General features: G+C 45.7%; 2 protein-coding genes across 5 annotated transcripts in view; one reads left to right on the forward strand and one right to left on the reverse strand.

Moving 5' to 3' along the window:
* DDAH1 (dimethylarginine dimethylaminohydrolase 1) overlaps nucleotides 1–19402 on the reverse strand; it is a 117019-nt gene extending 97617 nt beyond the window's left edge. For 2 of the 4 annotated variants that reach the window (XM_083445067.1, XM_083445066.1), the window contains exons 1-2: nucleotides 18552–18696; nucleotides 12084–12181 (exon numbers count right to left, since the gene is read on the reverse strand). The gene's annotated coding sequence lies outside the window, so the exon portion shown is untranslated. Of the gene's footprint in view, nucleotides 1–12083; nucleotides 12182–18551; nucleotides 18834–19305 lie in introns of those variants that run through there. The other 2 variants (XM_083445065.1, XM_083445064.1) reach the window with 2 other exon arrangements.
* Nucleotides 19403–20012: 610 nt separating this feature from the next.
* On the forward strand, nucleotides 20013–24119 carry CCN1 (cellular communication network factor 1). Its single transcript, XM_083443933.1, has 5 exons — nucleotides 20013–21365; nucleotides 21722–21938; nucleotides 22330–22677; nucleotides 22873–23075; nucleotides 23196–24119. Exons 1-5 carry the CDS (start codon nucleotides 21303–21305, stop codon nucleotides 23493–23495), a joined length of 1131 nt encoding a protein of 376 aa, XP_083300059.1. The 5' UTR covers nucleotides 20013–21302; the 3' UTR covers nucleotides 23496–24119.
* The last annotated feature ends 2490 nt before the right edge of the window (nucleotides 24120–26609 follow it).

A 26609-nucleotide genomic window follows, 5' to 3' on the forward strand; every position in this document is an offset into this window, starting at 1 on the left:
CTCATGTGTTCAGTATGTGGTACTATTACTAATCTGCTGCGATTCAGGATGCATAATAGTCAAAATTGCAAACAGTATCATCCTAAGAGTTCAAAATGTTAAATAAAAAAAGAGAGGAGAGAAAAAACTCTCAGTAAAAGGAAGGCATGGTACTTGAGGATGTAGCTGACTCCAACTGGCAAATTCTTTGCCATCCCATCTTCCGAGTCCTAGAAATACAGTTGACCTCGGCTAATAAATTTCCCTAAAACCTAGACATACTCTTGGCCTTAATCCCAAATTCACATAAGAAGCCATTTCATAGGCAAGAGTCTTATTTATACTTACTTGACTCCTGTAATATTTTATCTGAGGTGGCACTTTCAGCAAACCCCCACTACTGAATGAACTGCCTCTTTTACTTTAAAGTTTTTTTGGGGGGTTGTTTTTTAAAAAAGCTAATCTAGTAAAATCCCATAAATATCAGGAGGCTTTAGTTCCCTACATTCAGATGGGAAAAAGACTGAGGAGAAACCACATTAGCATTAAAATAATGGTCGCATCCAGACGGAGGCTGACAAAGCATTCATTTTTTACATCTCCTGTCATCATGCCAGCTGTCCCTGACTCTATCGAGATGCAGAGCCTTCAAAAAGAATGAGAAATTCGGGGAAGAGGAAACTGCTAAGTCCGAAAGATTACAGACACACTTTTTTCCCCCAGCTTCAGAAGGCCTGGTCCCCATCTCTACCCTCAACTGTACTCCAGCCTACAACCTCGCCACCAATATTAATTATTTTCTATCCTATTTCATGAGGAATGTATTTGTAACATTTTAACCTGCAATGCAAACTAGTCAAGTATCTATATAATCCAAAGATTGCCCCTACTACTTTTGCTTTATGGCTGGTAAGAGATCTAATAAATAGTATTCCAGTAATTAAATTAAATAATAATCAGTGTCTCCCCTCACCCAAAGCCACCCCACTAGCAAACACACTGTTCTCGGTGGCTCTTTCCACGGGACACAGTTCAATATGGCCCCCTAAGCATTGCATTCTGTAAGAAGTTGGCCCTTTTCCACAGAAATAGATATAACGGAACTCCCCTATCCAAATCTCTTGGATGTATGGACTTTTGTTACACGTATTCAGCGTGAAGAAAACAAAGGATCATAGGCTCGCTGCTGTGTGGAGGTAAGGAAAAGGTGAGTCAGACAACAAAATGAATATCCACATGGCTCTGAGTTTGTAGGAGTCCAGTATATAGAAGGCTATGTATCAGGCAAAAGCATCAACTTGGAATCTGAAAGCCATCAATCATAGAGGGCTGACCTGCAAATCACAACTGGTGATGAACCTGGGAATTGGGGATGGGGATTGGGGGAGAAGGTCAAGAGCAAAGCTCAGTAAACTGCAGAGTTGGAGGGATAGAGATGGAGGAGTACCCACATCCTCTAGCATTCAACTTAGTGCTTACTAAGCAGGTATGTAAGTAGTGCTGAATTTACTAAGTAGTGCTTATGGAGTAGGGCTTAATGGAATTAAGACTATAAAGATTTGTTACCATTCTGCTGGTTCAAGTCGTACAAAGCTCAAGTGGTGTTCATGTGAACCACAATGACACATGATTCGGTCCAATGATGTCCCCCCCATACCTGTGCATTACTTTTCAAAATGGCACCAACACTGACCACTCCCTCGCCATTGAAGAGTTTAAATCTTTAATCTATTCCGGCGTTTGAGTGTTACTGTTCTTTAATGATTCAGCTCAACACTGGTTGCAGGGCAACAGGAAACATTCAAGGTGCCTTGAAATCAATGGGAAGAACAAAGACTCTTATTTCCTCTATAGGGGATTGATTATTCTGTGGTAGCAGAAGACAATCCACAGGGTTTTCTGGGGACAGCTGAAAGTTAGCCACACTTCCACCTAGCTTGCTCCTTTACCCCCATCATTCCGGTGGTTATGCAGGTATGCAGGAATAATATTTGGACATTAGCTCTGTGCTCCATTAAGTTTAAGGGTTGCTATTCTGACTGCCTCCTACACAGGATATGTTAAGGAGACAGAGAGGAATTTCCTCTTACTGCATCCTCAATCCAGCCCTTCTGAACACTATTAGACCTACTCTAACAACATTCTAGCCTTTTCTCTTGTGTCAACAGTTCAAGCCTCATATATAGGACTGAGTTGCTATTTTTCTTAAAAGGAAGCTTTTCCACCAGCTAATATTAACAGCAATGTTCTCCCAAATTAAGGAAGAAGAAGAAGAAAGTCAATGGAACCATTTTATATTTTTAAAACATTCCCCTCCAGAGCCCACAAGCCAAACAGTACAGCATTGTGCTAGCACATGGAACCGGCTATAAACAGACTGTCTGCCTTTGCTGTTAAGCTGAGAAAAGTCAGCATGAAAGGTGGACAAGGAAATCTGTACGTTACACATTTGCTGTTTACAAGGCATATGTTGAAAACGTTTTGCCAGTAGAAGAAGATGACATTTTTTTCGAACGGGGATGGTTCCCTTGCCATTGCAGAGCCCAGGATTCTATACCCAACACGTTCTGAAAATGCAAACCCTTCCTAATTTAAGTTATGTCAGTTACCACCAGGTATAGAAAGTATTTACTTATCTCCCCATTACCTGGCATGAAAGGGCAATATCACTTCTCATGTTGCCATCAGTTCCCCATACACCACAAAGTGCTGTATTCCAGCAGGGGAGATTGCTGGAACAGCAAACACCCTACAATTAAAAAGAGAGGTAGGCAAAAAGACAGTGCTGGAGGTGAAGAAGCAAAACCGAAAGAAAGGTCAAAAGTGTAATGGCATATAAAAGTCAACTGCTCTACAGGCGGATAGCTTTGCGTCAATTCATAATTTTATTGTATACCTAACAGACACAGGAGCTGGATTTTTACTGTTTGCTAGAGGAAATACTTGTCAGTAAGTATCCTGGATAATTTAATGTTCTGGCACAATGTTAACACTTCACACTAGGAATCTCGGCTTCTCTAACTATATTAAATAACTACGTTAATGCAGTATTTGAAGGTGCTTCCTGGCACAGTCTTTACCTTATGCCAGGAATGGGGAACTGGTGAACCCCCAAATGTTATCGGATTGCAATGTCTACTGTTCCTGACAACTGGCCTTGCTTCTTGGAGTTGATGGGAGTTGAGAGCCCAGAAAACATCTAGAGGCCACAGGTTCTGCATCTCTACCATGTGCTATTGACAATACTGATAAGAAAAAACAACACCTTTCTGAAACAACACAAAAAATGCCCATGGAACATGGCCATGCTTTCTTTCCATTACCATCGGCGGTGGCATATGTACCGACAAACATTTCTACCACAGTCTTACTGCACTTCCTGCTTATGCGTCCCAGAGCTATTATGAAAGCGTCTAGACATGTCCAAATATGTAGAATCCAGTCTCTTTTCTGTGATCCTAGGGAAACTGCTTAGCACTTTATGGTATAATCTAGGAAGCCAGATGCGGCCAGGAATCCCTCACAGGGAAACCACCGTTGACGTTGCCACGATAAAACAAAAAAGGCTCCTTAAGCAAGCACCGTGAATGAATGGATGTTACGTCACCACTATAAAAGCCGGTCATCTTCCACAATTAAAGATGTAGCTACACCCCACAAGCTGCATAACATGGAAATGTACTTTTATTCCCAGGGATGTGTGATCTACACTGCTTTAAAATTCTGGCTGGCTCAAGAGGACATCCTTTGCTGAAATTGGCTTGGGCTGACAAAGCAGGATGTCAAAGTAAGAGTTATGCATTGCACATGCCGCTATAGAATCACAGAACTGTAGGAAGGGACGGGGTCGAGGTTGTTTTTTGGAGAGCACAGTTCCAAACCTTGCTCTTCTCTTTCCTAAAATCTGTTTCTATCTCATGGAGAAATAAAAGAACTACGAAATTTCACTCCTCCCACCGGCCTGAACCCATCACTCCACTCCGTTTAGAGGAACCAGGAACATCAGGTATGAAATAACATCAAGTTTTGGAAACCAGTTGTGCTAAGAGGTTAGCTTCACATGCCACCATTTGCTTTATTCACAAGCGTGTAATATTGGGGTGGGCAGGTTCTTGTGCATTCCTAAATAGAAACGCTGGGTCAACCATCACTCTTAAAGCACATGCATGATTTCTTGGCTGCCAGCAAGTCTTCCCTATCGGTAGGAAAATATGACATCGTGTCTGCTTACATTTTCTCCTTCTCAAAGGCTTTTCCTACCAGGAACACAAAGCTGCCTAAATGTGGAGGTCCCATGACATTGTAAATGCCCACTCTTCCGCAGGAAGGCCTTATCTCCAAGAGCAATGCCATGTGTGGCTAAGGATGGACAGGATGCCAAACAGAAACTGATATGGAAGACTTTGCAAGGAAGAAGAACAGAGAGTGACTGTCGATAATTTCCTGGAGCGAAAAGACTTCCAGCCATGATGAGACACGATGGGGTCCCTCATCCCGAAGCACCAAGTGGCGACTTGCATGTGTGAATGTGACATCAGAAAGCAAACGACACAGAATAAACACTCATATCATCTCACCAGCATCTGACACGCTCAGCGAATTTCAGTGGGCTGAGTTCATGAAGGAAGAAAAGTCAAGAGATTGCTGTGCATTTGTGACCTACAGATTTTGCACATTATATATGACTTCGAAGAGAATGCAGCTGTGCAGCTGACACAGTCACCTGCTTCTCACACAACATCCAAAAGGGAATTCTTGCCTCTCTCCCGTAGTAAAATGTGTGCACTGGGCACGAGATGTGACTACTGGGCATGTATCTCGAACTCCATTAAGGTTTAATGCAGAATGTTTTCTGCTTATAGCACAGTAATGCATGTAGAAGTTTGCATTTTTATTATTATTATTTCAGAGTCAGATCACAGTTATCTGCATTCCAAAAGGGAGAGGGCTTTAATCTTTTAAAGGACTGTGAATGTTAGCATAAATTTATGGAACTCATTGCAACAGGATGTAGTATCAGCCATTGGTTTTAACTTTGCAAGGCAATTAGACAAATGGATGGAGGCGGGGAAGCTGAGAAGCAACTACAGTGGTACCTCAGGTTAAGTACTTAATTCGTTCCGGGGGTCCGTTCTTAACCTGAAACTGTTCTTAACCTGAAGCACCACTTTAGCTAATGGGGCCTCCTGCTGCCGTAGCACCACCGAAGCACGATTTCTGTTCTCATTCTGTAGCAAAGTTCTTAACCTGAAGCACTATTTCTGGGTTGGCGGAGTGTGTAACCTGAAGCATATGTAACCTGAAGCGTATGTAACCTGAAGCGTATGTAACCCGAGGTACCACTGTACAGAGGGTACAGAGGAACTGAGCCCACAGCCAGTAGGGGGTGAACTATGATATTTATTTATTTATTTATTTAGTTAGTTAGTTGATAGGCCTCCTGGAAAGGAAGGTAAGGTAAAGGGACCCCTGACCATTAGGTCCAGTTGTGGCTGATTCTGGGGTTGCGGTGCTCATCTCGGTTTATTGGTCAAGGGAGCCGGCTTCCGGGTCATATGGCCAGCAAGACTAAGCCACTTCTGGCGAACCAGAGCAGCACACGGAAACGTCGTTTACCTTCCTGCCAGAGTGGTACCTATTTATCTACTTGCACTTTCGAACTGCTAGGTTGGCAGGAGCAGGGACCGAGCAACGGGAGCTCACCCCGTCACAGGGATTCGAACCGCCGACCTTCTGATTGGCAAGCCCTAGGCTCTGTGGTTTAACCCACAGCGCCACCTGCGTCCCTCGGAAAGGAAGGTAATGAAGCATAAAATACAAGCTTCTAAGTGATTTCTGCTTCAATCTGTGATGGGAGAAGACAGCAACATCCCCTTTCTTTTTGAAATAAGGTTACTCCCCCCAAAAAAGTGATATGTGCAACTCCTTCCAAAACGTTTGGTGAACCCATTGCCCGTATCAAAAGAAATACGACAAATTAACAGACACAGTCATAAGTGACATCCAGTTTTGCGCGAATGGACCTCCATTTGCATAATGGGACTTAATAGCTCATTCAGTAGAGAATGAGACTCTTCATCTCAGGATCATGGGTACGAGCCCCATGTTGGACAAAAGATTCCTGGACTGCAGGGGGTTGGACTAGATCAGTGTTTCCCAAACTTGGGTCTCCAGATGTTTTTGGACTACAATCCCCATCATCCCTGACCACTGGTCTTGCTAGCTAGGGGTGATAGGAGTTGTAGTCCAAAAAGAGTTGGAGACCCAAGTTTGAGAACCAGGGACTAGATGAACCTCAGGGTCCCTTCCAACTCTTATGATTCTACAATTCCCTTTGCCTCTTTCCCCTGTGCTTAAACTCTGCTGCTGGGCACAATACAGTGGTACCTCTGGTTACGGACTTAATTTGTTCCGGAGGTCTGTTCTTAAGTTGAAACCGTTCATAACCCAAGGCGCGCTTTCGCTAATAGCACCTCCCGCTGCTGCCGCGCTGCCGGCATGCGACTTCCGCTCACATCCCAGGGCAAAGTTCGCAACTGGGAGCATCTACTTCTGGGTTAGCGGAGCTCGTAACCTGCAGCGTTCGCAAGGAGGACGGTACGTAACACGAGGTTCCGCTGTATTGCTATGCTAAGGTGCCATGCAAAGAGCTTAGGCAAGGATCAGCGACTCTACAATCACTACATCCAGCATGACAACATAAGGAGGACTACATATTTAGTTTATCTGCACATGGTTTATACTGAAATAAAACCAGAAGGCATAATTTAAATACTAATTTAAATGGGGGTCTTTGTGGTCGGTGTGTGTGTTAAAAAAAAATCATTCGTCAATAAGTCAGGTATGTTGACCCCAAGGTTTCCTGGAATGCCTCCATGAATATAAGAGTGACATCATGTCTGTTCACTTGTCTCCTGTTGATAAATTAGCCAAACCACATAGGTAAGAGGAGCTTTTTTCTGAATTAGGACAGCAGCAGTTTGATCATCCTATATGTTTGTTCAGTCGACTGCTTGAGCGACCAAATTCTATTTGTAGTCATTGTGACAACGAAAGCTATGTCGGTTTAGGTGACATCTGCGTCAGTGGATTCCCTCCCCCCCTTTCTGACTGGAACTTATATGGCCTGGGACAGAAACTAACTCATAGGATATGAGGTCAGCAGAATCCTCTGGAAATTTCCCCACAAATATGTGGACCTCCATGTTCAGTGAGATGTATGCTTCTGCATTCCAGTTCCTGGAAATGAGGGACCAGATATGAGGTAGCTAACCTTTTTTGAGCCAAGAGCCACATTGTCCCATAGACTATGTCTGTAAATTACCTTGAGACGTACATGTAAAAGCACTTTCCCAGCTTTGGGAAGGAGCAGGGGAGGGGTTCCCAGGACCCTGCCAGCGCCCTGTGCTTCCTTCCTAAAGCCCAGCGCCACACTTAGTCAGCTTTGGGAAGGCAACATGAGGGCTGGTGTGTGTGAGTGTGTTCACTTTTGGTCTTGTTCCTCACACAGCCTCCACGAGGCAGTGTGCGGCCCACGAGTTCCCTGTTGAAGTACCCTTGCAAGCCACTTGGCATGAAAAGTTGGACCGCTCTGTTCCACATGGACCTCCATTGATCATCATCCCAGGCTGTACTGATGTGGAAGCAGGAGACAAGTTCTCTGCCAGTTTTGACGCAGTTAAGGTATCCCACAAAATATGAATGAATGTATTTCTCAATCTTGAAAGAGCTTTATTGGTTCCCACTTTCCTTTCAGGCACAATTCAGGCTCTTACCTTTAACATACTAAATGGCATTAGTAAAAGGTAAAGGTAAATGACCCCTGGACAGTTAAATCCAGTCAAAGGCAACTATGGGGTTGTGGCACTCATCTTGTTTTTCAGACCAAGGGAGCCATTGTTGTCCGAAGACAGCTTTCCAGGTCACGTGGCCAGCATGACGAAACCGCTTCTGGCGCAACAGAAGCCAGAGCGCACGGAAATACCATTTACCTTCCCGCCACAGTGGTATCTATTGTATCTACTTGCACTGCCATACTTCCGAACTGCTAGGTTGGCAGGAGCTGGGACAGAGCAACGGGAGCTCACCCCATCTCATGGATTCAAACCGCCAACCTTCTGATTGGCAAGCCCAAGAGGCTCAGTGGTTTAGACCACAGTGCCACCTGCTCCCAATAAAATGGCACTGGACCAAGGACTTGACCACCAATTAATACTGGCAGTTGAGGCCCTTCTCTGAGTTCTCCCACGTCACAAGTTAGGCAGGTGTTACCAGAAAGAGTACCTAGTTTTTAAACTCCTTTCCTAGAGAAGTTCACCTGGAGCCTTTCACTGGGCACCAAACCAAAACCATCCCATTTCCCTGAATTTATAGTTGACATCATAGCTTTTAAAGCATTTTTTTTCTATTGTTCTATTTTTTAGTTGCTGTTTTTAGTACAGTTATGTATTGCTTTTATAATCTATCCAGTGGATTCTATGAATACGAAGGGAGGATAAAGGGGGGACGTCTATATAAATAACATTGACACAAGTGATAATTTTATTAAAGCTAGAATTATTCTCAGACTTTCAGCTTTGACTAACTTGCACATTCTTCGGATTGCGATATTAAATCTAAAATTCACGCAGACCTCTTTCCGCACAAGGGGTGCTCATTAATTCTTTGCTCTGGCTATGTGGCTTTTATTTTGCGAGCAGGCGGTCACCTAAGTTACATGGTGATATTTTGCACTTTGAATGGATGACTGAAGCTTACCTAGCGTGCTGGGTCTTTTGTTCTTTTTCACCCCATCTCTCCTATTGTTTGCCATGGCCTTGTTGTTCCGTCATGTGTAAAATTAGATTCTAAGCTCCTTGGAGAAAAGACAGCACCTTACTCGCTTTGTTCTCTAAATGCCTAACACGCTTTTGGGTCATATAGAAGTGGGAAAAATATTAATGTAAGCATTATATGAACTTCAGAAGATGATGAAAACATTTAGATATAGCACATTGCAAGAACCTTTAAGGGAAAATACAAGAAAAGGAGTACTGGAGCTGGCGACTAGCTCACATATTCACGAAAGAATCTGGAATCCTGACTGCAAGCAAAATCTGTTAACAGGTTTGCGGAAGTTATGTGCAAAATGTAGAGAAGAAAAGTGTGCTTCCACTTCCATTATCCAAACCCCAACAGTGACTTTTTGCAGAAAGTCAAATTAAAATTCATGTGCACTCTTCTGGCATTTTACCTTTGTTCAAAGCAATTTAGGACCAAGATACTACTTAGGTTCATGGCTGCATGTATTAATGGTTTTGAATCACTCGCAATCATGCATATTTTCTCCAACATCAGACTGCATCATGGAATTGGTAGTCTTGCAATGCATCTGATGGCACAATGGCACTTTCCTGCCCTCTCCTTCTCGCTGCACCTCCCGCGCCCTCTTAAAGAGCCATTTCTAAGGATTTGGGAGACCCTCTGGAACAGTGTGGCACAGGTAGCGGCTCTGGGAGGAGGCAATGAGTGGAAACTAGGGTGTAGCCTTGCATTAACAAACCAAAAACAAGTTCAGATCCAAGCCACTGAGTCATTCTCGAGCAAACATGATTGACTTTGGCATAAAACAGGACAAAGGGATTTGGTGAGATTGTAGGAGATAGTTTGGTGCAAAAGGGTTCGATGATCATGAGGCGGCAACTATCACAAGAACACCTTCTGTCACAGGTAAAAGCATAACAGAAACATGCATTACAGGAACATGTGGCCAACAGCACACTTGCTGCTATACAGGGGCACAACCTCGTGGGGGATCAGCTATGTTTCCCTCCCAAAAAATATTTGGGGGGCGCAGGTCCTCCAATACCCCGAATGATCGGGGGAGGGGGGAGAGGAGGCTAAGTGTGGAGCCGTGGCCAGCTCCTCCTCCGCCTCCTCCTGATGTGAAAGGAGGCTCCAGCTGTTCCTGAAGCTGCCACATGATGTCACGTGCATGACGTCGCTCTCACACGCGTGACATCACGCATACACACCATATGTGCTCTGCCGGCCCCCCAATCTTCAGCACCTCCTCTGCTGCTATACATGTTGCAGTCTTTACTGATTGCTACCAAGCCATGAAGAGGACAGCCAGTTTGTTTCCTGGCCTCTGCAGCCTAGTGGGCGTAACAAAAGTTCAACACAAAGTTACGCATACTGCAAGCTCGCTGAACTGATCTGTGATTTGATCGATATTTACTGTTTGCTATTTGTTTTAGAATTGGTTCGTTGTTTATTTATTTATTGTGTCCATGATTATAGTCCTCAACATATGCTGTGATATTGTTTCCACTGCAGGATTTATTTTAACAAAGAGGGAGCTAAAAGTACCCTCGATAAAATAAGGCATAATAATAAAGGGTAGGACCACACATTCCATATGCTGCTTCCTTCTGCAAATAACCATGCGAAACAATTACGTCATTAACACCATGCATGGACTCAGCCATTATTTGCCTTTACATTATTTGCCTTTATTTGCCTCTACATCCTTGGCTGCTGCTCACAAATGCACTAGATCTCTCCACACACACCAGCCATCATCAGCCCTGGCATATCTTTCTGCATATAGAAGCTTTGCCTGTGGCAAGTATGGGGGAGATGAAAGCATGAATAACCCTTTTGCTTTTCATGTTCCCACTGTTTTTAATGAAAGGGGAACTTAAACATCTGCCACAGACAGATCACACATCTTTTTGCGGGGAAGAAGCCTGAGTTCCTCCTTCGCACATCAACCTGAAGTGCAGAAGACTAAGAGTGCTCCCGCTTCCTTTCAAACCCTCTCCATAATGCACAAAGCCACATCCCAAGGTAGCATGTTACTTGCACATTGGAGCTAAATTGAAACTAGTTCATACTGAGGCTGTAAATAAAATTTAGCAGTTATAGCAGAACTCGTTTTGTGTTTCCTTTGCATTTATTTGGTCTCTTGATTTCATCTCAACCGGTTCTGGTGATTTGAGTCTTGCACGCTTGTGTCCAACTTGTGTCCAATAATTTGGATATCCAAATTATTAGAAAAGTTCCCAAGGACCTAGAGCTCTGAAACCTGGCACATATGTAATCCAAAGCTAAAAACACTATTCTGTCAAAACAGGGGGCTCAAAAGTTCACCCCAAATGGTTAAGGTACTTCTTGACAACAAAGAAGCTGAATATTTGGCACTCAGGTTGCCCAAAACATGCAGATTACTCAAAAAGTCCAAAAGGGAGACAACTGCAAGGGTGTTCCTGAAAATGAGGGATAAAACTGTTCCTCCCAAATAGCTAAGACGCTTCTAGGCACTCAAGAAATTTGAAACTTGGTGTGTATATTCTTAGTAGCAGCAAGGAACAGAATGCTACTTTCATTAATGAGTAAATGTGTATAAGAACAGGCTAGGTGCTTCAATTACCGTATTTTTCGCACCATAGGATGCACCGGACAATAGGACGCACCTTGTTTTAGAGGGGGGAGAACAAGGGGGAAAAAATCTCCCCCTCTCTGCCCAGCGCCCCTTCAGCGAAGCGGCAGGAGGCGCTGCACAGAGAGGGGGAGAATTTCCCCCCTCGTTTTCCCGCTCGTTTTCCCGTTCAGGCGGCTACCTTGGAAGCCTGGAGAGCGAGAGGGGTCAGTGTGCACTGACCCCTCTCGCTCTCCAGGCTTCAGGTTCCTTTCGACCTGCTCTTTGGGGCTGGCGGGGGGAAGCCCACCACCAGCCCCAAAGAGCAGGTCAGGGAGCAGCGGAAAGGAGCAGCGGAGAGGCTCTTGCCATAGCCGCGCGTCACCTCTCCAGCTGGGAGAGGGCCGCGGGGCTATGGCGTCTTCGCTCCATAGGACGCACACACATTTCCCCTTCATTTTTGAAGGGGAAAAAGTGCATCCTATAGAGTGAAAAATACGGTAAGATTGTCACGCTATGCAGCAAAGAAATGCTCATATCAAATGTAATTGCTCAGTGATCTCATCATCATTGCCCAGCTATGCTCCTTCTATCTGATTTCAGAAGAGTTTCAGAACACAGAAACACACATCAGACAGAAATTCCCATGCCAGAACCTGTGATAAGGAAGTAAATAACCTTTCAAAAAGCTGAGTAGTCTCACCTTCTTGTTTAGCTTGCAATTGTCCCTCCAATGTCCCTCGTTGTCCAGTCATTTTACGGGTTATTAAAAGTTCACAGGTCAGTCACAATAGCCTTCTCCTGTTCAGATGGAAAACAGCATAAAGATTTCATGAGGTTTTTTTCACCGCCACACATAAATGTTTTCACCACCACATGAAAACGTTTTGTCTGTTCTGGCTCTTAGAAATCTGCCTTTATTTTTATTTGGATTCCACATTATTGGAAAAAAGTTGCACAATTTAGTACATATTTTCTTCACTTCCAATATATGGTTCAGGGCTGATTAGGGCTTGGCTTACCCTCTGAAGTGGCTTGAAATGCCAGCACCATCCGCACTGGTTACAAGAGGAAGAAGAAGAGTTTGGATTTGATATCCCGCTTTATCACTCCCCTTCAGGAGTCTCAAAGCGGCTGACATTCTCCTTTCCCTTCCTCCCCCACAACAAACACTCTGTGAGGTGAGTGGGGCTGAGAGACTTCAAAGAAGTGTGACTGGCCCAAGGTCACCCAGCAGCTGCATGTGGAGGAGCGGGGAAGCGAACCCGGTTCACCAGATCACAAGTCCACCGCTCTGAACCACTACACCACACTGGCTCCTACAATAAAAAGTGAGTATTGTTGAGCAAGTACCAAGGACCTTTTCCTCACCACTAAGTAACCACAACCACATTAGGGGATGGGGCTTCTTCTAGGAAAAGCAACATAGCTTTTCCTGCTCAAGCCCCTGCACCTCTTCTGTTTGAAATGAAATATTTTTCAACATCCACCTGAACCCCCAATTCTGAATAACGCCAGGGTAACTGTTAGATTTCCACCCCCCTCTCTTTAATTCCCTGAAGAAAAATAAGCAAATGAGACAGGACGTTCCAAAAGGCTCTGTAGGTAAGATGAACCATGAGATCTGCAAAGATACAGCAGAAGAAGAAAGGAGAGGCACAGGAATGAAAGAACATCTTTATTCCCAAGGACTGAAAAAGCACCCAGAACCTGTTCTTAGCAGGCCTTGTTTATACAGTTGTTGCACAAGGAATGTAGACTTGTCTATTTGTTCCTGAAGAATACTGCGTTAACTTTGTGCAAACCAAGGAAGCAGAAACCTGAAACCACTTGAACATTAAACACTGAGGTCATACTTCAGTTCCGCTGTCTTCTCTATGCATTTCCATGTTTAGCTGGCCCCCTCCCCAGCTTTTCACCTCCCTTGTGAGTCACGGAACCAAGACATTTACTACTGAAGGGATGATTTAGGGCTGCAGGAACCAGTGGTCTGGCAAAGGCAGCAGGAGAGGCCAGTTCGAAGGTAAGCGCAAACATTAAATGCAGAAAAGTGTAGGGCTGAGGGAAGAAACCAAAAGTGGAGAAAAGGAGAAGAATGAAAGACATAGGAAGGAGAAACTCGAATCTGGAAACATTAAGAACACCACAAAAGGTGTTTCCATTGAGCAAAAGCTTTCCTAAGAGAACATTTAGACAGCCTTTGGACATGACTGCCATCCATCTCCATTCTCAATATATATTTTCAGGGCATTCATGCAGAATGAAACCTTGGCCCCAATAGATGCTCCTTGGTTGAGTTACTGTCCTTAAATGAACACAGGAAACTCAGACGAGCCAGTAGGGCACAATAGGGTCAAGTTCTGCTCTCTCCCATTGTAGCCTGTACTAGACGTTCAAGCCTCAATTCCTGGCATGTCAAGGAAGGGGCAACTTTATGTGATAGTTTCTGAAGTCCACGTGCCATATTGCTGTGTTTATGCTGTGGTCTGTAGTCAGCTCCTGCTGCTGATGTTGTCATGTCTTTGCAAGCTACTCCAGGAAGTCAGTGCAGCACGGCAGAAACCCACAGCACACAACACTGCCTCATGAGCCCTGGCTGACCAAGAAGACCGGCTGGAATTCTGGTTTCCACCTCCAGCCACAGCATCATAAACCAGGCATGCAACTGGTGCTAGCAAGCCAAACATTAGGATTTCCTTCCATGACGAGAATTGTGAATTATTATTTGGGGAAGAGGGGTGTGTGTGAAGGGGCAAAGTCACCTTCATGCTATAGGAGCAAAGATGTTCTGTGTTGAACTTCTGAAATCTATTTAAAGTCTGTTCCCAAGAAGTGTACAGTTAATCTGTGGACCGTCAAATGGTAGTAGATTGCAACTCCCATCATTGGTGATGCTGACTGGGGCTGATGGGGGCTAGAGTCTAGCACAGGGTTTCCCAAACTTGTGTCTCCAGCTGTTTTTGGATTACAGTTCCCATCATCCCTGACCACTGGTCCTGCTAGCTAGGGATGATGGGAGTTGTAGTCCAAAAACAACTGGAGGGCCAAGTTTGGCAAACTCTGGTCTAGCAGGATCTGGAGGGCCACAGGTTAGTCATGCCTATACTATGGGATGGAGGAGGAGAAGCAGAGGCAAGAAGTGACTGGGCTCATGGGAGATAAATGTAGGAATAGATGGGTGAAGGACTGAGGAAGAAGAAACGTTGATGGAGATCGCCCACTGCCTCAGGATAACAAGGCCTGGGATGTGGAAGAGAAGAAAAGCCACCCCTCCAACTGATTGGTTCCTACAATTGCAGATCCTGCCCCTCTCCTCTACACAATTCAGCGGAGCACTATTTGCTCCATTGATCAAAGAGAATATTGAAAGGCTGGTCCTGAATTCACCATGCATGGTCTGTGGCAGCACCTGTAGTTGCAGCTGAATCGCCTTAGGAACCACTGCTATAGAAGCCCTGGCATTGCTTACAATACACGAATGCAAGGCTTTTCCTCGGGCAGAAATGTTCAGATCAAAACAGAATGCAACTGATTGTGTTCAACATTGCCTCCTGTCTGGGAGGAATTGTACGGCTTTCATTTAGAAACAAACAGAATCATTCCAATCTTCTTTTACACTCTTTCTCTCTGTGGGACAAACCCCCTTAACGACATAATGGCAATCAGCAATCTTGAAGGAAAATATATATATACATATATGCTCCCCTAGTGTGTCTAGAGAGAAGCAGATTCATTCTCTAAGGTACAGATTGCAGAAAAGACTGCAACAGAAAAGCATCTGAGAAATGCTCACAGGGAAATCTGAATTCAAAAGTCATTCATGTAGCTGCGGGATTCAACTCCTTAAAATTCAGCTCAGGACTGTAAAATGGCACAGATTCGCCCCTGCTTTAGAGGCTCCCAATGGGACCATGTGAAGTGTGTGGGTTTAATATCACATTGACTGGGACAGAGCCAGGGGGCAAACCAAGAGGGAAAGAAATTATGAGCTCCCTTAGGGGAAGAAAATATGTGGGAATAGGTTTGGTAAGGTGAGCTTTATCAGTTTTATCTTGTCTTTCCTTTTGCTCTCATCCCATCCTGCTGCCATGTAAAGGATTCTCCTGGAAGGGTGCCCTTAGACCTGGAGCTCCCAGGAGTTCCTTTGGTGTGAGGGATGCTTGAATGATCATTGACTAGGGTGAATACCAACCCTGCCAGGTAATATGGCCATCAAACCTGTAGCTCCGCAAGCTGAGCCAGGGGAAACTCAGGCTCTTATCTTGACATCCTTGGGATTCACAAAAACAGGAGCCAAACAGTCCCATTCATTGTCTTTTGAGCCTCAAGCCCACACACTTTATCCAGTCGCATGGAGCCGAGCATCCAGATTCAGAGCCAAGTTTACTCCAAGAAGCCACAGCAGCAAAAATGCAATGCTTCATTAAGGAGGTTATAAACCCAGGACCAAGAAAGGGCAATTGAAAAAGGGCCAGCAGTGTAGAGATAATTTTAGGAAGTCAGGTACAGAATAGAAAATAACAGAACTAGATTGCTCCCACCCTAATACTAACTAATCATTAAGATTAGCTACTGAACCAACAAGCTGTATCCAGGCACATGTGGGGTTTTGCAACTGGGGGCCATCAAACCAAAGCCAGATACCAACTTTTATTACAAAAAGGCCTGTATTTCCTGTAGCTAATCAGGACCTAGGGACATTTTTTCACAGCACTAGAGGGTCTATGCCTCGGTGCACCATGCAGTCATTTCTGCAGTTACAGTGACCTTGACACAGTCTTGCAACAGATGTTCACAGGAGACAATATGAAACGAGTTAACAGTGCTACAATTCCAAGCACCCACAACAACCCACAGTTCCCAGGATACTCCAGGGGAAATGGATGGTGCAGACATGGCAAAAGAGCATCCACAGGAAACACTGAGGGTAAAGTGCCGGGCTAGATGTGGGCGAAAGGACCCATGCGCACATAGGACTGCACCGGCTTCCGGGAATGCAGCTTTCCAATACTTAAGCAAATGAATAGGACATGCAGGTAAATGTCTTAGGCTAGACTTCAGTAAAAGGCTTGGGAAGTGCTGCTCTATGGCTTGAACAGAGCCAACAAGTAGATTGTGCTGGCAACCAAATGATCTAAGAGCGGTGCACCAAAGCGCCACAGAGAAAATACTGGGGCCTACTCTCGGATTCTCTGCAGTGGTGTACGGCCCTAGAAACAGGCCTAGAAACAGACCTCCGTAATATTGCAAGGCTTTCTCAGATGCACCTCTCAGGTTGGCCGCCGCTTGGCCAGTGACCTTATCTATAGCGACGCTCCCATGTGCTTCCTCTTGGTCGCATGTGAAGCCAGTCTGGCAATTTTATAATCTGTGCCTTTTAACTTAACCTTAAGAAAGGAAGTTAAACCACCACACTCCTACCACCCACCTCTGGCCAGTAAGGACTGCCAAATCCAGCTAAAGTTGCCTGCATGGCTCATCTCTCCCTCTCCCCCCACCTCAAGCATCCCCTGCCAGGGATGCCAACTTGAATAAAATATTCGGGGTGGGGGGGAGGCCTCAGGTAATCCACCCTCCACATTAATTGATCACATGAAGCTGCACACACACCCCATTTGAATGGCAGTGCCTGTTAACTTTGCCCCACCCTTCGAATATTTTATTGGGTGGGGTGAGTGAGGCAAAAGGACCTCGTCCTCTAGGAGTTGGTTGCTATGTCCCTTGCAGGAAGGGCCCCGAGGTACCAAGTCCTTAACCCGGTTTGCTGCTGGCTTAGCAAAGCGAGGCAGAGCGCACACAGAGCTGCGCGGGGAGGATCTTCGACGGCGCGGAAGGGAGGAAAAACCCCTCTCTAGGAAAGGCTCGGGACACGTGCCCAGAGATTCCCGAGTGATCCGGATCTCTGGAACGCTGCAGGGTCAACGACCCCAAATGAGCTCGCCTTGCTAAAAGGAGAGCCGGACGCGCCTTACGCCTACCCTTTCGGCTACATCATCGTCGTCCTCCTGCAGGGTGGGGGGTGGCTAGCGGATGACGACACTCCTCAAGACTTTCACCAAATATGGATCGAGGTTGGAAACCTCGGGAGTTTGTTTAGCTTGAGCCGGAAATCACTTTGGCAATTATCTCCTCTTTCTCTCCATCCACCCCAAGCCCCCACGTCTGCTACGTCGGTTTCCCAAAGCAAAGGCCAGGCAGCAAGGGAAGGGATCCGACCCCACCACCCCGGCTGCAGAGGGCAAAGAGAGAGGGGGGAAACCCCACTCTCCCTAACAGTGACGAGGCGGCTTCCCTGGCTGCCCCACTCAGCACTTTCTGCCTGAGATCCGACGAGGAGCAAATGGGAGGCGGCGCCACAACACACCTCGGCTCCTCTCTGGCCCCCACGCGCACCCCCCATGGGTTATGACAGGCGTGGGTTTTTTTTTTATTTTTTAGGGGTGGGGGGAGCCACGAGCTACTGAAACAAGTTTTCTCCCTTTCCGGTGAACAGTCACTGGGGAACGCAATCGTCATAACCCTGGACTCAATTCCTTTTTGGACAGATGGTTACCTCATGTTGTCTTCTGGTGGGGTGGGGATAGAGGGATGGAGAATTCCCTCCTGAAGGATGCACAAAAAGACGGGTCTTTTATGCTACCCCAACCCCGTGTGTATTCCTTCTTCTTTTTTTGAGGGTGGGGGCAGGTGTCTGGAGCTAGTCAGAAAATACTCCCATATTTGACAGGGCCGGAAGGGACCATGAGGACCACCGAGAGTCCAACCCCCCTGCAATGTGGGGCTCGAACCCACGGCCCTCGGATTAAGAGCCTCACGCTGTACCAACTGAGCTACATGTGTAGTCCTTAAGTCGAAGGGGAGAGAGAGACAGAGAAACCGTATATGTGCGTGGAAACTGCTTCTGCAAGCTGGTGCTTCAACCCGCCGCCCCCCCTCAGAGGACACAGGGCTCCATTATATTGGTTCTTACCTCCCTGGCTGCAGAGACACCCAACCCCTTTTCCCTTGGAAAAAAACACCTAACAACAACAGCCACTCTGTCATTTCTGAAGTTCCCTGCAGGATTTAACAAAGCTGCTTATTATTCCTCGAACATTGCCCCCAACTTCTCACTTAGACTCACACTCGCACCCCCACCTCCAATTAGGACCCAGGAGCAGCAACAACTTACCCTGGAAACACGCTCCCAGCCCCTCTGAAACGCCTCCCTGTGTGCGGACCCGGCGACGACCCGTCTGGGTTTGCCCTGCTCCAAAGCAGCAGCGGGGCTGGCGAGGGGTCCGCTCCCCTCCCCTCCACGGGCCACCCTCTGTGCGTCGAATAGCGCATATAAGACACAACCCGTATGGCCATGGGAGGCGGCCAGGTCGATCACATTGCTTTCCCCCCCTTCGCATCGCCTCCAACAACCTCTCTCTCTCCCCCCCGCCCCCCACTGCTACATGGTCTCTCTGCTTGGGAGCAGCACGTTTCTGTGGTTGGAAATCAGACGGCGCGGACGGAATCGATAGTTGCTTTATTAAAAGTTAACCGCAGCAACAACCCCCCCTCTCCCCTCCCCAGGGGAATAAAATATCTAGCAAGGGATATTTCTTCTAAGTTATGTATTTGTCAATAACAGGCCAGCAAAGCCACAATGCAATTCCTCCTAAACCATAATAGGTAGATTGCGTGAAGGACTGGGGGGGGGGGGAGAGAAAGGGGGGGTGTAGAGAGGAGAAGAAAAACACCCCACCAAGAATTCCGAAGAATTTCCTGCCCTGGGAACAAAAGTGAAGTCTATATTTAACAACATCTGAAGCTGTCAAGAATGCTTTGTGGTTGGGTAACAGTGCAGAAAAATGTGGAAAATGCGGACTACTGCTCGACCAAATATGGAAATATTGTTACGTCTGGTGTCTGAATCGCCATCTGGAAATACTTACGGCGATGAAGGAGGGTTGAAAGACGCCACAACAGAAGCTAGGAACACCTCTGTGTCGTCGTCGTGCCCTCCACGGTAATAATAAAAAAAAACCCAAATCCTAAAACCAGAGAAGATGCATTAGGAAAGAAACTTAACCGAAGAGGAAAATACTATAAGCAAACAAACAAACCCCCAAAACCCATAAACAACAGGCTCGCAAAGGAAGGCGTGTTCTGAAGGCCCGCCACCGCTTTTAAATGACTTACTATGCGAGCCCACGTTCACCAAAGTGTTTGCCTTTCACGTAATTAAAGCGCCAATAAGGAACATTCGGATTTATTTATTTATTACGCATTTTGAACAGAACGCCGTAGGTGTATTGCAATATATGGTTTATCATCTGTATGGCTTTCAAAACATTCTCCACATTATAGTAAAAATACAAAAAACAAAAACATCATTTGAATACTGCTTAGCCGGGACGTGCAGGGAAGGCGCTGTTTTATTCTAATTGCTTATCATTCCACGCTAGAGGGGAAGGTCACGGAGAGTTCATTGTTCCATAGGAACCACTTTCAATTTTGCTTTTATTGAAGCAGATTTCACACACACACACACACACACACACACAATCACAGCACCCTTCAAGACGGATCAAGAATCATAAAAGGGACCTTTAAAAAGGTTGTGTGTGTGTGTGTGTGTGTGTGTGTGTTTACTGTCAGCGTCCCGAAATTCTTGCAGCAACATCCCAAGTTTAAAGATTATCGGCTTAAAAGATAGAGAGAGAGAGATAAGAAAAGCCGAACCTTTTCCCTGAAAAGCTGGAAACATTTGCAGCGTGGAGGTCTGGCTAGCTGCTTTTCGAGCCATCGAAATGTGCCAATTATACCCAGAAAAGTTAATTAATAGCTGCAGGGCGAGGGAGCTGCTGGAGACGACGTTCTGCTTGATATGACCTCAAATAGCGGAAACGGAGCTTCCGAGATCAAGGTAACCGAAGGTAAAAATAATAATCCATAACCCAAAAACTTAAGGGCACAAGAGGACCACCCCCCCCCCCGCTCCCTGGAACCGGTCCAAACAACGGGGAGTAATTTCTTTTGCCCATGCCCCATTCAAAAAAATAAAAATAAAAATTTAAACGACGCAGTTTGGGTCTTAGTTAAGGGATACACCTTTTCATCCCACTATTGGATCAAATCCGAATGTCTTAAGAAATTTGCATGCCTCTTCCCCCTCCCCCTCAACCCCCTCCCCTTTAATCTTCAATAGCATATAAGCTATTTAGCAAACACACCGGGACAATATGTCTAACGCGCTTGTTTCCTAGGCTGCAAATGGGGAAAGTTTCGGGGGGGGGGGAGGGTGGCAAAGAGAAGGAATCTTTATAGCCAAGCAAAATATTTTCTACCACCCCCAAAAAAGAGAGGCGTGCGTGTTGCGATATTACAATCTATAACTCCGCGATTGTTTAAAAGCGTTGGAAAGGGGAGGGGAGGGAGAACCTGTTTTCTTGCTTGTGAGACGGCGAGGGGGAAAAAAGTGCAGCTTAGACAGGGCGGAGCTTGGATGCAAACCGCGCCAAGGAAACATTCCTGAGATGCCTTACAATTCCTGGTGCTTTAGAATTCTGGAACGCTCAACGTCAGTGCAGCTGCAGCACGCGGCGCCTGCACACTATATAAGGCTGCACCCTCTCGGAGCTTCCTCAGACGGCAAAGGGATCCCCGGGAAAGTGCGCGGCGCCACGAGCAGCGGGAGCCAAGAGAAAGCAGCCGGGTCCTCCTCTCCGCCTTCCCCGCAAGAGAAGCAAGGCGAGCCCCCGAGGCTTTCCAGGACTCGCGACTCTCTCTTTTAAACAAAACAAAGTCACCGCCACTTCGCTCAGACAAACACCGAGAAATCGTTTAGGTCCTACTTTCCCCCTCTCTCTCTCTGTCCAAGTTTGCTTCTGGCTGAAGAAGGGAGAAAAGAGACCAGAAATCCTTCGCCTAAAAAAAAAGGGAAGCGAAGATGAACTCTCAGAGAACCAGCTGTTTCGTCCTGGCTTTTGCACTCCTTCAGTTAGTAAACAGGGTAGGTGTGGACGTTTCTTTCTCATTTGCTGAGGATTCTTGCCTTCTCTGGTCTGCTGTGGGCAGAAAGGTTTTTGTTTTTTTAAAATAAGATATAGTGTGGCTTTGGGGAGGCATATACTTAAGTTGGGAGAAGGCAGAGGCAGCCGGCACGCCTGTTGTGAGCGAAGGGAGGAGAATGTATTCTTGCCAGTTCACAGAAATATAAGGAACTTGAGCTCTGAAGTGGCAATGATCAAAGGTGACGTGCCTGTGTTTTTGGTCTGCATTTATGGCAGGGAGGCCGACTGTTTCCTGCTTTGCTCAGTTGTACCTGTTTGTGTCTCACCAAACTTTTTATCCGTCTCTCCTCCCCAGGTGCTTTCTTCTTCTTGCCCAGCTGCTTGCCAATGCCCCCTGGAGGTCCCCAGATGTGCCCCGGGAGTCGGTCTGGTCCTGGACGGCTGTGGATGTTGTAAAGTCTGTGCTAAGCAGCTCAACGAGGACTGCAGCAAGACGCAGCCTTGCGATCACACCAAGGGACTGGAATGCAATTTCGGCGCCAGCTCCACAGCTCCAAAGGGGATCTGCAGAGGTAAAAAGCTTGTGGCTTTGGCTCCCTTTGAAGTGTATATATATATAAATATATATATTACCAACCAGTCCTTGTAGCGGTGAAGTTTAGTAATTTTCAGTCCATGTATGGTTATGCTTTGTTGTTGGTAGATTGGCAAAAGGGCATATGACTTCAACAGTCTGGAATGCAATTCACTATGTCTGGGCTGCACTAACAGCGCATAAGGAAAAGTGATTCCTGACTAACTTATTGTTCTAGCCTAGAGCTCTTGGGGATTGCAGGGAACTTTACCATAAATCGAATTTAACAGAGCAGAAAGAAAAGGGGGGGGGGGAGAGAAACACACACCCTGCTTCAGCAGACTGAGCCCCCATTTACAACTCTCTCTCCTCTTTCCTAATCTTTGCAGCACAATCAGAAGGGAGACCCTGTGAGTACAACTCCAAAATCTACCAGAACGGAGAAAGTTTCCAGCCCAACTGCAAGCACCAGTGCACATGCATCGATGGAGCGGTTGGCTGTATCCCGCTGTGCCCCCAAGAACTCTCCCTTCCTAACTTGGGCTGCCCTAACCCAAGGCTAGTGAAAGTCCCTGGCCAGTGCTGCGAAGAATGGGTCTGTGATGACTCCAAAGATAACCTGGATGACCTGCAAGGTTTCATGGACAAAGAGTTTGGTCGGGATGCTTCCGAAGGAGAGCTAACCAGGAACAATGAGCTCATAGCCATCGTGAAAGGAGGGCTGAAAATGTTACCCGGTGAGTTTTAAGATGACCAGGGTCATGTTGTTCTTCTGCCAGGGAGGGGGAAGGGGGATTACCACTGGAATTTTTTTAGTGTGAGGGATTATCTGTCTACAGTGTTTTGCTATGCATGTTGATGAGAAGAGAAACAAAGAGTTTGTAAGAATGAGAAATTTATACTGTTCTTTTCTCTCCCCCGCTTTTTTTTAGTCTTTGAATCTGAGCCACGCACTCACTTCTTTGAGAACCCAAAGTGCATTGTGCAGACAACCTCGTGGTCCCAGTGCTCAAAGACCTGTGGGACGGGCGTCTCCACCCGAGTCACCAACGATAATCCCGACTGCAGACTAGTCAAAGAGACCAGGATATGTGAAGTGAGACCCTGCGGACAACCGAGCTACGACTCCTTAAAGGTAAAAACAACACAGCCCCCTTTACCGTCCCACAACAATTCCCAGGTGGTTTTTTTGGGTGGAGGGAGCCTTTTGGCTGGAATTGCAACCTAACTTACGCTGTTGATCTCTTCCTTCCAGAAGGGGAAGAAATGCACAAAGACCAAGAAGTCCCAAGAGCCAGTCAAGTTCACTTACGCAGGTTGCTCCAGCGTAAAGAAGTACCGGCCCAAGTACTGCGGCTCATGTGTGGACAGCAGATGCTGCACGCCTCAGCAGACCAGGACTGTCAAGATCCGATTCCGCTGCGACGACGGAGAGACCTTCACTAAGAACGTCATGATGATCCAGTCTTGCAGATGCAACTACAACTGCCCCCATGCAAACGAGGCCTATCCTAATTACCGGCTATTCAATGACATCCACAAATTTAGGGACTAGGTTGTGATTTGTGCAGGCTTGAGCGGAAGGCTTGCTCCAATTTTTTTTTTTTTTAAAGTAACAGTGGAGAAATGAACTCTTACGGAAGTGGTGCGTTTGTCCATTGGAGGGCAACACTGAGACACACACAAAATGCACTGTGCAACTGGATACTAATGCAACAGTTTGAGCATACTTAAAGCTTCATAGTACTGGAGCAATCTTATTGCTTCATTTTGGAGCACTTTCATGATGACCGATTTCTGTTTGTAACTGATCTGTTTATACTTTGTCCGTCTGTTCCGGTTATGAAAACCTTCATTTTCTTACTGTTCAACATAATATCATGCTTTAGTTGTTGTTCCAAACTTTTGTTCGAGGTTACATTCCTTCCTATGGTGGGCACTTTTGGAGTCCTCGCCTATGGCAGCTATAGGCACCAGCTATATATTTCATACCCACAAACAGAAATCGGTTCTTTTTAAAGCTGAATATTTTATTTATCAAAATGTAGCTTTTTTGTTTTTTTGGAGGAAAAAAAATCCCTAATACTGGAATAAGTTGTAAATGATTTAATTTTATATTCAATGAATTAAGAGAATTTATTTATGAAATTAATCATTTAATAAAGAAATATTTACCTAATTTCATTTTTAATATGGTGTGTTGATTTAGGGAAGCAGGAGATGCTATGGAATTTTAGATGGCTATGAGAAGCAATTTCTAAGAAAAGTTAGTCTCACTAAACTTATTAGCACTAGAGGGCTTCCTTTCAACTAAACATGTTCAGCATTGGCTTTTGAGGCTGCAGTCTTATACACACATATTACCTGGGAGTAAGTTCCATTGAACTCAGTGCGGTTTATAAATAGACATGTATAGCATTGCATTGTTAGACTTTAGTTCTGCCATCATTTTACCAAAGAAGTTAGTAACTCTTGCTCGATTAAATTATACATTTCTTTGTACTTGTAATCTTTAAACACAGCATTGTGCTTGTTCCAGGTCAGTTCTTAAGGATTCTAAATCAGATCATATACGGATTGTTAAGTACACCGTGAAGCCAAAGTATTTTTTCATTATTGATGGCATTTCTCTAAAATGCAGCTCACTCTGCAGCTAAATGGGTTGTTGCTAGTGCTTTTAAGGATTCCTACTGCTGCTGCTTCTTGCAGATGAATACATTTCTTTGTTTGTGGGGGAAAGGTTTCCTTCAGTCTGCAGGAGGTAGTTTGCTTTCACTAAATTCAAACTTAAATGAGCTTGAAGCAATTACTTGTGTTAATCCTAAATAACATGGTGATTAAAAGTAAACATGTTGTTAAAAAGGAAAAGAATGCTAGGAATTCATAGTATTTTTCCAGCAGGCCAAGAACTAGCCTCTCCTTTTGCCTCTGCTTCTCTCCCCACCCCCCTACAATGTAAGGTCGAAGAGAGAGTAAAGGAAGCAGAACTATTCAAAAGGAGCAGAAAGTGCAAACTTATATTGACTGGTAAGTCTCAACTGAGTTCAATGAGGCTTCCTCCCAAGGAAGTGGATCTAGGTGTGTAGCCAAAGTCTAAACAATTTCAGTCCTATTTTCTGGTGTTCACAGTCCATAATTTATCAATCCTCAACAATCCAGCAACAAAGCTAATTTATATTTCCATTCATAGTTAGGCGGCTTAGAGCTGATGGACTCGTGCAAGGCCATTCGGCGAGCAGAGCTCACACAAATGCTATATACCTAGTCTTAAATTGGGCCAAATTGCCATTAAGAGGCTCTTAATCTCAGGGTTGTGGGTTCAAGCCCCACGCCGGGTGAAAGATTCCTGCATTGCATGCCCCTTCCGACTCTACAATTCTTTGGAAACTCTTTGGCTCAAGCTGTATCATCCTTTCGGTTTCTGATCGATGCAGCCAAATGGTACCACCCACATACAAGTGGGAAGTAGAGTAGCAGGCTTGGGTGAACCTTGAAGTTTACTGAAACACACACACACACACAGAGAGAGAGAGAGAGAGAGAGAGAGCGCCAGGTATTCAAAAACAAACAAACTAGAAGGTGGGAAAACCCCAAAGCAGCTGTTGGGGGCAGGGTTGTATAAAAATGTCCGGTAGGAGGGGAAATAGAAGAGAACATTCTGAAGAATGGCATGGCTGGCTGACTGGAATGCTGGACTGGAATGCATTCCACACTAACACTTTCCTGAAGGGCCCACTTGTTCATATTTCTCCTCGCACCTACGTTATAGAAAACTCTGCTAAAAGGGATTCAATGGCTGCTTTTAGATCCAGCCAGGTGGAGACACTTTCCCATGGGATTATAAGAGCACCATGTGCAGCCTCAACACACCCACTGCTAATCATCCATTTTGTAGGTCTACGGTAATGCCTTGAGGGTTTGAGGTCCTGACTGGTTGGTTAGCTCCTAGATGGCTTTAAAGCGGGGGGGGGGGGGGAGAGACGAGACAAATTCATGGACAACAGAGCTACCAATGGTTATTATTAGCCATGGCAGCTAAATTAAACCTTCCCGTACGGAGGTAGCATACCTGTGAACACCAGGCATTCAGGAAGCACAGTAAGGAAATACTTTTGTTTGTTTGCGGCATTTCTGAGTCTCCCCGGAGCCAGGGCTCTCTGGGTGATGTACACAACCTTCCTTAAAAGCTTCCAGATGCATTTAACTGTTCTCTTTTGGAAATGGGCTGGCCTGATTTGCCAAGACAGGTCTTGTGAGTCTATATGTACAAGAGGCTCTTTAGGCGGAGCAATTGTTAAACACAAGGCTGGTGTCAAGAGTCTGGCATGGCTGGGCGTCTGCCAAGGCCCATGGCGAAGTGGGAAGGCCCGCTGCCAATTCCTGGAGTCTCCTGCTCTTGCTGCTCTAACTACCTGTTCACCTGCACTTTCTAAGTGAACAATCAGGGAGAGAAATGATGAGAAGGAAAATAGATATTTGCTTGCCTTCTCCTCTTTTCTCTGGAAGGTGGGGCAGGCTGGGGCCAGATGGAGGTGTAGCAAATAGGCCATAGTGACAAGGAACAGGTGGGAACGTCAGTGGGAGGTCCACTGAGAGCATCTTGCCCTAAGGTGCCCCCAAAATAAAAGCGGTGTGGGTCATGCAAGCACTTCTTATATGAACAAGCCAT

The sequence above is a fragment of the Podarcis tiliguerta genome, assembly GCF_965153285.1.
Source record: "Podarcis tiliguerta genome assembly, chromosome: 6".
Classification (NCBI taxonomy): Eukaryota; Metazoa; Chordata; class Lepidosauria; order Squamata; family Lacertidae; genus Podarcis; species Podarcis tiliguerta.